The following is a 13,079-nucleotide window of genomic DNA, read 5'->3' as shown; positions in this document are numbered from 1 at the left end:
GGCAGTTGCCCACAAAGTGCTGGGCAACTGGGGAGCAATGCTGGTGGGGACAACGTTGGAGCCTCTCAGGCTCTGAACAAATAAAGTGTCCCCCTGAGCCTCTCAGGGCTCTACACAAATGACTGGCCCTCCTGAGCCTCTCAGAGCTCGTAAAACCACTGTGCCCCCTTGAGCCTCTGTGGCTCGCCAAACAGAGAAATGCCGCCTGGAGCCCTCGTGGCTCTGAGAACAACTGTGGCAGGGGAGCGGCCCTCTGGTGGAGCCTTGCAGCGCTCCAAACAACCAATGCCCCCACGAGCCTCTCTGGGCCCGTCACTATCGTTGGAGTCCCTCCCGGGGGACTCGAATTACAAACAAATGGGCCCGAGCCTCTCGGGCTCTTAATGAGGTGGCGCCTCTCTGGGGCGGTGGGGTCCCTCACGGGGGACCCGCGAACACAGGGGGTGCCTTTGTTGAGAGTCCCCCCCCTCTGGGGGACTCGAGATGCCTCAAGTGCCCCTTGAGCCTCTCGGGGCTCAGCACAAAATGCTGCCTTGAGCCTCACAGGCTTACAACCACCCAGGGCCTGGTACTGGAGGGGAGGGGCGGGCACCGGCAATGTGCCCCGACTGCCCCCTCCCCTTTGCAGGCACTCACCGGTCTCGTGGCAGCTGGCTGGAGAGCTCCCGCTCCTCGGGACTCTCCTCGGTCGCCGCCTCCTCTGCCCGGCGGCTCTTCTCCGCCGGACTTTGCCGCTTTTCGCCGGCGGCCGGGGCTCTCCCTTCCTCTCGGGCTGCGGGGGCAGGACTTCCGGTCGGGCCGCGCCCTGAGTGGCTGGCCTGACAACCACTTCCGGTTCGTCACGGGCAGCGCGGCGGCTCGTTTCAGGCAGGCAGGCGGGGGATGAAGTTACCGAGGGGTGGGCTCCCTCGCGTAAAAGCACAGAATTAGCGGCAAGGTCCCTGGCAGGGTGGGCACCTGCCAGGGGGCAAATTAATTACAAATAAGCGAGGTGGGCACTCGCTAGGGCAGGCAAAGCGCTCCCAAGAGCTATAGGTAAAGAAAAGCGCTCTCAGCGCTAGGCAGGCAGGGAAAGGCGCTCACAGCGCTAAAAGGCACAAATAAAGCGCTCCCAGTGCCGGGGACAAGGGAGAGCGCTCCCCAGGGCTACAGAGAACCAAAAAGTCCTTCTAGGCAGGCAGGGGGGCAAGGCTGGGCCCAGAGCCAGCTCACTGGGTCTCCAGGCAGGGAGACAATCCAAGTGGCGATCCTCTGGCCCAGCAACAGCAGCAGCCCCCTCAGGCAGGATCCTGGAAGAGAACAACTTCTGTGGGGACACAGCCCCATTTTTATACATCACATTCCTTTGTCTTTGTGCAGGGTGGGGGAGAAACCAGTCGCAGCTGGTTTTGGAGCACCCTTGATGTGCTCATCAACTCACTCTATTCACTGGCAGGGCTAGGGTCGTTAGACGCACCACAGGGGGCAGAGCCAGCATTGTGTGGGGAAAGCCCAGCCCCATCAGGAACCAGGTGCAGCCCTCCCCTCACATCAGCATGCTGATCTCGCACTCACCACCGGGTAGACCCATCCAGACTTCCTGGAGCCTGGCATCCCAGCCAGCTCCAGCTAATCACACTCCAGCACCCTTACAGCACACGTACATCAATGTCTAGAAGTGGCACTTCCACACTAGACACATACATGCTACATACATCATCTCGCAGCATTCAATCACACGAGTCCACACATACCAGACTCGAGCCTGTACACCCCACGCATCAGGAACTACCAGGGACACATACATTCCCCATGTATTCCTATGGGAGGGCAGGCCTATCTCACCACATGCACTCAAAGTGCGCACGCACTTTCCACTGGGACACAGTGAAAGTGCGCAGAACCCAAAAATCACCATCACCAGGTCACCATTAAAAGCAAAAAGTTTAGGGGTGAACCTGCCAGAAGGGCCAAGTCCAACAAGTGGTAGTAAGCGCTATATAAATGCAATTACAATACAATACAATTGTTTGACAGGATGAACCGAGAACAGAGTTTCTGGCTCAAATTTCAAAGCGACCTCTGAAGGACGTCAAATTCATCCTCTCCAGTTAAAGAGGTAGCCCTCAATATGTCAGTTCCTCGATCCCTCGTTGTTAGTGATGCATTGTATTGCAACCTTGATATAGCACTTCATTTCATCTCCCTGACAAGTCTATGACATGGTTTGATTTGCATCAGGATCCTGGCGACATTACGGAGTGCATGGTTGATTGGGTCATTGGATATCTCAAGGGTCCGTGAGGGTGACCGCTGAAGGTGGCCTTAGGATATGCACAAGCTAAACTGGCTAGTCAGTTTTGTGGAGCTGTGTTTTTTGTCTCAGTTCATTTCGGCTGTGCTTGATTAAAAAAATGTTTTTTGTTTATGCAAGAATATGAATACTGGCCTCACCACCCCTACAGGAAGTGAATGGATTCATGTATGGATTGACTGTGTTTTACTATGAATTTGTGCTTTTATGGGTACTAAGGTATCCGAATAAAGTTAATGAATTGAATTGAATTGAATGGAAGGTGATTTTGGGCTCTGCTCGCTCTAGGTGTTTGCTGGAAGCCTACTTCGCTAGTTGAAAAGGGTTGCAACCCAACACCTTGGTGAGTTCTTGGACATAGAACATGCGGTCCAGCACAGCATGATTCTCTCTCTCAAACATGCATTGCCTAGCCCAACTGGTTTAGAAGGGGCAAGATCTTCACCTAGCGCTCCCTTCACTTTACATCTTGTTGAAGCCGAGAAACCTCGAGCTTTCTGCAGCAGTGAAATAAGTTACAATATTATAAAAGGGCAAAGGGTCATATCCTATTTGCATATGCTTGTTCACACCTACCAAAATTCCTTTTTCACCCGGTTTTGGAGCATCCACCAAAAAAGAACAAAAAGTGACATATTACAGTTATACATTTCTATTCTTACACCAAGCAATATACATTTTGTATATCGATAATGAATAAATTCATTACATTTTTGGAATCCACTTGCGGTTTTGCGAACTAGTTATCGATCGTTGGACTCATGTTTTGTTTAATTATTTAAACGCTCCAACTTACTGTTAATACTAGTTCGTGGGTTTTAACAGCAGCCACCTCGCACTTCCTGGTAAAATCCTACAAGAAAACCTCCACACAGAATCAAATGGGGCATAAACGAAAAATGTATACACTACTCCTGTTGCTCCTTAGTTTGCTCTGATTGTTAGTGAGCTCCGATAAGAAGAAAGCTGTTGCCAAGGAAGTAGTCTCTCTCTAAATTATAAACGCTCACAAATTTACTGCTTGTTGTCTTAATATTTCCTAAAAAGGTCACTGTAACAGAGTGAGAGGAAGCAACCACAATTTAGAACATTTCATGCTTTGATGAGCTAGTGGGAAGAAAGTTTTACCAGCCCCGATTTATATGGCCTTGTCAGGTGGCACTTTTAGCAGACTTATTGAAGATTGCGTAGGAGCATCCAGCACAGCTATGTTTCAGGACTCAGAGTTTTATGGGGAGGTAATATAAAATGTGTATTTGGTTTCAACCCAAATCAAGCTAAAAATTAAGCCAACTATTCACCCTTTGGTCTATCACGTACAAGATTAGAAAAATGATGGAATGGTAAGAACACAAATTGTAATACTATGTATTTGCCCTTTTTTACTGAAAAATCGAAAATTCATCCTTCGGAAGATTTTAAAGAAAGAGCAGATAAGAACATGTAGAGCTGCAGTCATCAGGTGTCTTGGAGGGCTTTCGAATCCCCTGTCCTGTAGTGCCATAAAACTCTGGAAAATAGCAGCAAAGGGACTAGAAAAAAAATTGATTCAAGCCAAGCCGCCAATCAATAATCTGTTGGCGCACATCTTTTTAAATGCATTGCTATATCTGTTAGTTTTTGAATTGTGGTCATGATTATAAGGCCTTGTTTCTCCCTTACATGTTTTCAAAATAATCTTTCAATGTACAGTGTTTAATGATGGTTCGCAACCCTTTTATGATTTTTAACGAATCAACAAAAGTATGTATATCTGACTGACTTACAGACATTGTAAAAAGGAACTACCTAAGGAACAATGTAGAGTCCGTGGCAAAGCATGTGGTGGTGGGAGAGCTGGCACTGTTGTGGATTAAACATTATATGTTTTGAAAAGTAACATCAATAGAGCAGCACATGTTCCCATATTTAAAATACTTTATTATGCCTCTAATAAAAGTCTTAAAAGATTTCCAGTTCATGTTTGTGTTAGCAGCCTCTTTAGTTCAGAAAATAGGCAAGCAGCCTACTGACAGAATTAATCATAATGGGAATCTTTGGGCCAGCTCTCATAACTCTGTGGCCCAACTACAAATGTACACTAAACTGCACGCTTAATTTGAACCTGTACCATAGGTGTTTCCAGCTTTGGTCGAGGAGTGTTAAATCAATACCAGATTTAAAAGATAACCACTGTCTATTTAAATGTGATTTATGAATATACATTTATTTATCTGGGTGGGGGGATTCCCTAAAATGTGACATGAATCTGACTGTCCAGAACATACACTACTCCACAATTTATTTTTGCCCCTGTTCTGACACAGACATTAACTTCCTAAAAGACTAACAGTGAAACACAGAACTGCATTAACCTACGCCTCCCTGAATCACTCAATCTTGGTGCACCCTTCGCCATAGTTGTTCACTTCATCCTGCTTAGTCACATCCTGAAGTTTCTGGTCTGTCAAACAGAGGTGTGACTCCTCTTTCCTTTTGGCCACTTCATTGCTTTCTCAGGAATGACAACATTTGAGATTGGGATCTCTTCTTTCCAACTCCCACCTGAGGGGATCACTGCTGTGTTTAATATAAGGTCTAGCTATATCCTTCGATAAAGTAGAACACTACCAAGTCATGAAAATCTTTTATCAGCTATCACAGGAAAGTTAGACACAAGCATCCTCCTTAATCATGGTACCCAAACAGAACGTCTGCTCATCAACACCAAACACACCTTAAGATCCACATCTTCCTTAGGCAACCCCTCACCTGCCTCACCCCACCGTGCATCCTACGACAGATAGCCACCGCAAGTACCAAAGCAAAAAGTCTTGGCATTACTCTCAAGAGATTCCCATAATTTTCTGTCTTTCAGATATAAGCCCCCTTTACGCCCCAGAATCGTAGTAAATGAAATCATCCGTAGATACCCCCGCAACTGATAGTTCAATCTACTTGGGTCTTTAAAAATAAAAGAGCTATTGTTTTCATGTATCGAAGATACTACTGAGTAAATTATGGTAGAAGCAATGTGAATTTATAACCTTCACCTAAATGACAATTGACTGACTCCCTATTAGTACATGAGTAGCTTTAGACTCACCTAAAAATCCATTTACTTAGCTCTGCAACAAACTGCATCCCTGTGTGGGCACTCATGTATCCAAATTCTCGTTGAGATCTCCAAAACACACTGCAAGTCCCAATAATAGAAGAGCTTGTCTTTTACACGGTGCATTTTGTCACCATTTGCAACTTTGGACTGCTGGAAATAACAAGTGTTACTGTTTCCTAGCTTTACACTACTTAATGTATCAACTTGAAAAGGGTGGAGGGTGGAGTGATCAGTGCCAACCCTACAATACAGATAAGAGCAGTGATTGCTTATAACATTGAACCATCTTCCATATGGTTACATTTCATGCATCGGGGTTCCCAACTTTGTAAAGCACTCCCCTAAGATTCTAAATGAGGCAAATTCCCTGACCTTCAGAAAGAAACTGAGAGCTTGTCCCTTTTGATCATTGTGCTGCTTCTTCTTCAGCTATGATATACCTAGAATTGATTCAATCAGTGCTATTGCTGTGTGCAAGTCTTTCCCTATTTCAATCCATCTTTCCTTCTCCGCGTCCCTCCATCCCAGCACTACCACCAGATTTTTGCACAACCGCAGGAGAACCATACATTTCCCGCCCCTGTGCAGGGAGGCTGTAGCTGTAGGGTAAAATCCAATTTAAAGGAGGTTAAATCAGGGTCTCTACACCTAACCTGTGTAATAACATTGCCACATGGTATTAACACTACACAGCTAATGCTTAATAATTGTCACCACCAAGTAACGAGGAAGTGGTCTGGAACGTCTCTAAAAAATAATAGTAGGAGGAGGAGCCAAGATGGCGACCTGAACGGACGTGTGGTCGCTCGGCTCCGCCGGCCCTGAAGACCCGCGCTCATATCCTGCCTGTAATCCTGGGGTTTCTTTCGCCCGACATGCGCGGGACACGAAGTCGATCCTGACGGTGTCCCTCTGGCCTCTCAGCCCTCCCGGAGTCGTGAGCTCTGGGGAGATCGTTTCTGCCCCGGACCTCCGCCCGCTCCCTGCAGCCTGCCGGACCTCGCAAATCTCAAGGGGAGGCTCTGTTGCTGTGGCTGCCTGTGCTGGGGGAGTGCTTCCGCCCGTCTACAGTCTTGCCTATGCCCTGTGCTCATTGACCTGCCGAGCTCACACGGAGCAGCTCCGGCACGGATATGTGAGGGCTTGCATGGGTTCCTTTGTTTGTGGCCGCCATGATGCCGGTCGGCTTTCTTCCTAGCTGCGCTGATGGCCGGTAAGCTCGAGCTGCCCTGACTGCCCGCCGCACCATCGGATGCCCCTCGCTTATGCAGCGCACAGGAGGGGACGTAAAGTGTTGTGGGGCAAACATCCACTTCCCTGTCGGAAACTGTGAACCCCGTTTTCCCCCCCTCCCAGCACTCCGTGGACTGCTGCTAAGATGGCGATGCCTGATCACCAACGGGGTGGACATGGCGCTGGGACCTCTTCCTGGGGTGGCATGTGTTCATTGGTACGGGGGACCGTGTTTGAGCCCTCCACTGAGATTGGAGAGCCTCGAGTATCACGGCCGGACTGCACCTACAGGGAGGTGTTGAATATCCTGGATGAGGTGCGGTCGGAGATACGGCGTGCCTCGGCGGTGCTGTTTGAGAAACTTGATGCGTGTCTCCCTGCTGTGAGCCGAACGCGAGGGGTTCACTCTCCACAGGACTCAGGTCCGCCTTGGTTACAACTTGCCAGCCCCTCGCTACCTCCTGTTGCTACTGTATCGCCCGATATAACCGCTACTGGAGCCTCTGAAGACTTGTTGCCGCTCATTCACGCTGCTGTTGCTACAGTGTTTCCCCTTTGTTCTTCGATTGGCTGTCTGCCTCGTGAACCAGCCTGGCTGTGCAGTGCATCGCTAGCTTGTTCTCCTGCCCTTGCCCCTGCTCCTTCCTTGACTAGTTCCATCTCGTCGTTCAGCGACTTTTGCCACTTATACGCTCTGGGAGTACGTTGTGTTGTGGGACTACTATCTGCCGGGGACGACCGGAGCTCCCTCGGCGATGGTGCGCTTCCCTTATCCTCGAGGCGGCCATGTTTCCTCGTCAAGACGGATTGCAGCGGACTGCCAAGATGGTTGGGTGACAAAGTGCCTCCTAGATCGGGCCAAGGCTAGCCGATCCTCTGATTGCATTCCTATACGGACTGGTGGAGGCCAGGACAGACTTGATATGTGTGTGGTACACCGGGTATTATTTACTATCTTTCCCCAATGAGGATGTCTCGGGTGCAGTTCTCTGGTAATTGATGCTGGGGTGTGGGATGCTTAATGAGCCGGGGGTGTCCGAGCGTGTACATTCGATGCGGGATGGGCGGGTTCCTGGTTGTGTCACCGTCTTACCGGGTGGGGATCGGGGCTAGAATGTGATACGTATTGGCTACATGATTTGTATTTACGATGTAGATTGTTTCCCCCCGTCTGTCTCTATTATAGCTAGTGGTTGTTTTGCTCTCCAATTAAGGCATCCTTTGGGTGTTGCGCCCTTTGTCATTGACACAAGCTGCATTATACACTGGCTACCCTGATTAATTGCTCGCTATCGGCTCCGCCACGTTTTTCTTTGTTTCCTGTTTGCTGGTCCTGGAAACTTATGGTGACATGGGGGTTATTTGTACAGGGTAGCGTCCATCTTGCTCTCCTCTGTCTGCACTCTCATTACGGCGGCCATTTTGTCCCTTTGTCCTGACTGGGGAGGGCGTTTGCTGGGCCTCATAGTATAGTGGTCGCTCGCGACCGGATTAGAGATCGTGGTCTTCGGGGCTTCACTCTGGTTGTCCTGGCTGTTCTGTTTCGGACTGTGCCGCCTCTCTGGTGAATGTAGTGGTCGTAGCTCCCCATATCTGTTCTGCAACTGTTGTTCATCCTGCTGAATTCGCACGTGGGGTGGAACTGGGTTTATCCTGTTACCGCCCATATGGACGGGGTGATCATTTCAGTACTGACTCGGGGTCCGGGGCACATCTGTTTCAATATTTCATTTGGTAGTGTATTTTTCGATTTTCTTGCTTCAATTGGGGCAGGGGGCTATACATGGCTGGGGGACCGGGAGTTTGTTAATATTAGGGCTCCTCCTCCCCCGTTTCCTTTCTTTTTCGGGAGTGATAGACTAGCTTGTTCTTTTCTTCCTCCCGATGCTTCAAGTGTGATGGTTTTCTTTTCTTATCTTTTCTTCTTTCTTTTCTATTCTTCCTCTGTATTTCGGGTTTCTTTACTGGGCGACAGGCACTTTGCCGGGGGGGGGGGGGTAGGCCGTAGCCTCCGGATTGTTGTAGGGTGGGGGGGTAGATTTAATTTCTCTTTTAGTTTCTATGGGCCTTATTTTTCTAATTTCTGCGCTTTCTTGTTCTGGTTTCAGTTCTGGGTCTGCCCTGAAGGTTAGTGGGTAGTGGGTGGCGCTGAGGGTAGTGCGTAACTGTGGACTGCAACTCCTATTGTTTGGTGTGTTACTGCCATCTCGACGTGGTGTTTTTCATATTGTTGTTCTAATTAATGCTGCCTGCTCATGTTTGTGTACTTACTGTCTGGACTCAGTTCTCCTTGATTTCATTCTTCACTGTTATATTTCTTTATAATTTTAAAATTTAACCTTCAATTCTCCTTTTCCTTGGCGACATGACTCCATTTTGTGTCACGGCTACTAATTGTTGCTATCATACCTGATGCCGTTGTGGAATAGCGTTGCTCGCACCTGTGCTTAAAGTTTTGTGGCCGGCCTGATGGTTGTAGGCCCGTATTTGTTCTTTTTTTGTGCAAAATAAAGGTTTAAAAAAAAAAAAAAAAAAAAAAATAATAGTAAATGGAAAAACTCTTGTGCAAACCCTCTTTAAGAAGGAGAAGTTAGACCTAGGGGAACACCCCGAAAGTGAATGTCTTGAAGATTTGTTAAAGACTGGGCTGTTCTGGCAATGGGAGTGTTCGCAACCAGAAAAAATAATTCTTCAAGTCATTGTAAAGATGTAAGAGGGTGCGAACCACGCTTCAAAGATGAATGAGCGTGCAAACCATGATGCAAAATTAAAGAGGGTGCAAGTACGAGGCGTGTCTACTCAAGTGGCAGTTCATGCGCTCAAAGTCTTCACTTACTCTCCAGTCCAAAAAGTACTAAAGGTGTACATCTACAACCGTAAGCATCATGTGTGACCTGGCAATTTTGACTCTAACTCACTAGCCCCTCCAGCTGTTGTGGACCACTTATTTTTGCTTCAGTAGAGGAACTTCCAGATCCAAGAATTGTGTAGGTGTTTATCCTGCCCCTCGGTCTCTAAACTTTTTGATTCTGGTGAAGCTAAAATATGGGCAGTTCACAGTTTCTTTCACAGACAAATATGTGCATCAAGGACACTTTCAGTTTAATGCGAAAGAAATTTAGCGGTTGTTCTGGGACAATGGCCTCTGTCCAGCCAGTGATATTCCAGGTTAGTTAAACTCTAGGATGTTTTTATGATTTGTTTCCAATGTCTGCCCCATCTAAGCCATTGTTTTTCCATTTCCTTTTGTTCTAGAAGAAGGTGAACCTTACCTTTTGAACTTTTCAGCTTTCCGCTACTGTCATGGATGGATGAGAGGGTAACCATCTCATGAATTTAAAGCAGTCATGTGTCACTAACTCTTTAGTCCCTTGATACTGCCACAGAGCTGAGAGGCTGAACGATGTTGTAAAGGAAGCCTTCCTACAGCCCGTTAAAAAGGCGGGATCTGTGGGACGACCTGGTACTGCGCTCAAGCAGATCAACTTTAACTTAAGTGAGATGTTTTGACTTTTTAAACATTTTTTAAAGTCCTGGAAGATGAGCTGGAGAAGACTGAGATTGGTAAAATGTTTGATGGGAATTAGCTCTTTAACTGAGACTCATACTCTTGTTTTTGTCTGCCTGAGCTTCAAGATGTAAATCTGACCATGCCTCTGCATGTACTGATGGTGTAAATTGAATACTCTCTACTGGTTCTTAATGACATGAATCCACATGTCATTCTGCCAAAATAAACCTCCATGAAAATATACATTTCTCACACGCTGTCCTTTAGGTCTCTGTTTTTTTTTGTTGGTTCTGCAGTGTTGATGTCGACAGATCAATTGACCATTTATGTTGGAAAAACATGCAGCATTTATGATGTGAGAATAACCTGCAATTTTTTTCTCCCCCAAAGGTATCCTTCAGATATCACTGCCGATTGTACAATGAATGGCGTCGGACCAATCAGAGAGTGATACTCCATATCCCAAAGTCTGTCAATGTACCTTCAACTCAACAGGCATTGTTGAACCTAGAGACATTCAAAAGGAACTCTAAGGAGACCATTGTTTGATTTTGGGAGGACGTGACCTGAAGCAGTTCTGCCCTGGTGCTGTGCACTAAACTCAATATTTCTCAAGCCCATGGATCAAAATGGGAGTTGGATGCCATCGAAGGACTTGTGGGCGTCGATTACAGAACTGCCGACCTACTTTGAAGGACATGGGATTTGTGGTTCAGCATCGTTTGATATTTGCTAATCTGCCAAAAGCTTGCATTTAGCAGACCATGTAGGACATTTACGGACACCTCTTTAGTATGTGTTGTAAGTTGCATCGCCAGCGATGCAGCCCTGGCTTTTTTTACTGTTCAGATAATAAATACCATGGTTAAGATTCACAATGCAAAACAGTGCTGGGATGATGCTTCCTGACTCTTGATTTCCAAAGTAATTCCACGAACGGGCAATCTGGTAAGTCCTGCTGTTGAGGGAAAGTTAAAGGTGTGACGTGAGGGATGCTACTCCAATGCTTCAAATCTTACACAAGCGAGGACCTCTAAATAGAATTGTGCGGGTGCAAATAGTAGCATTCTGTCTCTTGAGAATGGTAGGAGCAAGTGCACAAAATCATGAAGATCTGTTTCAACGCAGATATTCAATCCAATGCAGACTCATTGAAGTACCCTTACTGTCTTTTATATGTTAACAATAACCCAATGTACTTTACATACTCTTCAGATAAAATTGAATGCATGGTGCTTGCCACTGAAAACCTGTAAGCACCCTTTATGTACTCAACAAGGATTATTTACTATGACCAGATTTACTCTTTTTCTGTTTTGAATTATGCATACATTCATAAGAAATTGGTAAAACAAACAGCATTGCTATCCTGTTGTAAATGGTGTGGCACCAAAACAAGAGAAATTGTTGTGTAGCAGCAAGAACTAGCACAAATTCTTTCATATTGGCTTAAAAAATACTGGTGACCCTCTGAGCATTTAACCGCCTCTCTCCCCCTCCGTATTCTTTAGCTCAGATTCTTGCTCATTTCAACAAACCGGATCGCATTGCACACTACCTTGGATATTGCTAAACAGATCTACTAGTAACTGTGGAAGAGATCTCACTAACACTTGGCTCCACCCAACTTACCTGGCCACCGTCCCATGAATTCACAAGGCCAGAACCAGAGGAAGATCCTTCTCCTACTTCTCTGCCAAGACCTGGAACCCCTGCAACTCCACCTCAGACAATCCCAGTCGCTGACCCAATTCAGGAAGGATCTCAAGACCTGGCTCTTCTACTGAACCTCCATGCCCAGACAGATCAACAGCCCCCCTTCAGCTCCTTGAGACCCTCACAGGTGAGTAGCCACGCTATAAAAAGTCCTGATTGATTGACTGACTAACACGGGTGCACCAGTCCCAAAGACCTCCAAATTGTTCGTTCTGGGGAACCTTAACATTTATGCTGACTGTCATACCAAATCTCAGTGGGGCGTGTCCACGGAGCTCTGCCATCAGTAGCTACAGGTGGCATCAGCATATTCCGGGATCTCCTGATCCCTCAGCCACAAGGTAAGGACTTCCTGGCACCTATGGACAACAGCATGGTAATTTTGGTGCTGAAGCAGCCTCTCTTGAGACATTTTGTGGCAGCAGGCAAGATGGCAGCCGCTATGGTGCACTGAACAAGTCTGCACAGGAGGTCCACGCGGCTTCCTGTCCAGCGGGCGAGCAGCTCCTGTGCACCTTGGCACGGGTGGGCGGCACGATACCTATGGTGCCATTGCGGGGTGGAAGCTGCTTACGGCCTTGCGCTGCACTGTGGTCAGCCCCCCTAATGATGACCCAGTATGGGATATGGAGGTGGAGCAGATGACCCAGCCTGCTCAGGACCTCCAGCGTGGGGACTGCTGTGCCATCCTGCAGGGCAATAAACAGCATCAAATAGCCAGAAAGACTCTGCTGGTTTACAAGTGGTCTGGCTGTCTTATAGGGAGATGCCCAGTGTTGCTGCTGAGGGGCATACTCACCTCCTGGGATGCTGAGACCGAGGTTGCTGGGGTTTTATCGTGTCAGGGTTGCCACAGGGAGAGCTGCCCTCTGACTATAGATGCCTTTGAGGAAGCGCCTTCTAACCTAGGGGCCCAGGGTACTGTCTACTACACGCTGACCAGGGGCACTGTACTATCACTCCTGGCACTGCCCTGAGACCCGCACTGTAAAAGAGGCCAAATCCTTCCTCATGGGTAAATTCCCTGGATAAACCTGCTCCTCAGCTACCTAAGAGACTATTGCCTCATCCTGCGACCTTGTACAGTACTCGTGTGATTTCCTGCCTATTGTCGGTCTCTGTAAAATGCCCCGATGTATAGTCTCTCCTTCCCCAAATGTATAGTATTGTTGGAATCTCCTGCCTACCTTATGACCCCTCAACTCTGTAAGCTCTATGATGTACAGGTC

General features: G+C 47.5%; 1 protein-coding gene and 1 long non-coding RNA gene across 4 annotated transcripts in view; one reads left to right on the top strand and one right to left on the bottom strand.

Moving 5' to 3' along the window:
* Window positions 1–11,428, top strand: part of MARCHF3 (membrane associated ring-CH-type finger 3) — a 325,525-nt gene extending 314,097 nt beyond the window's left edge. The window contains exon 6 of the mRNA XM_078675599.1: window positions 10,525–11,428. Within this exon, the coding sequence (XP_078531725.1) occupies window positions 10,525–10,683 (159 nt within the window). The 3' untranslated portion in view covers window positions 10,684–11,428. The remainder of the gene's footprint in view (window positions 1–10,524) is intronic.
* The window catches only part of LOC144818301 (uncharacterized), a 225,752-nt gene that overhangs the window by 111,118 nt on the left and 101,555 nt on the right, over window positions 1–13,079 (bottom strand). The window lies entirely within an intron of this gene.

This window comes from Lissotriton helveticus, chromosome 2_1 (assembly GCF_964261635.1).
Source record: "Lissotriton helveticus chromosome 2_1, aLisHel1.1, whole genome shotgun sequence".
NCBI classification, from domain to species: Eukaryota; Metazoa; Chordata; class Amphibia; order Caudata; family Salamandridae; genus Lissotriton; species Lissotriton helveticus.
The sequence above is the reverse complement of the archived record's forward strand: the minus strand, read 5'-3'. Positions and strand labels throughout refer to the sequence as shown.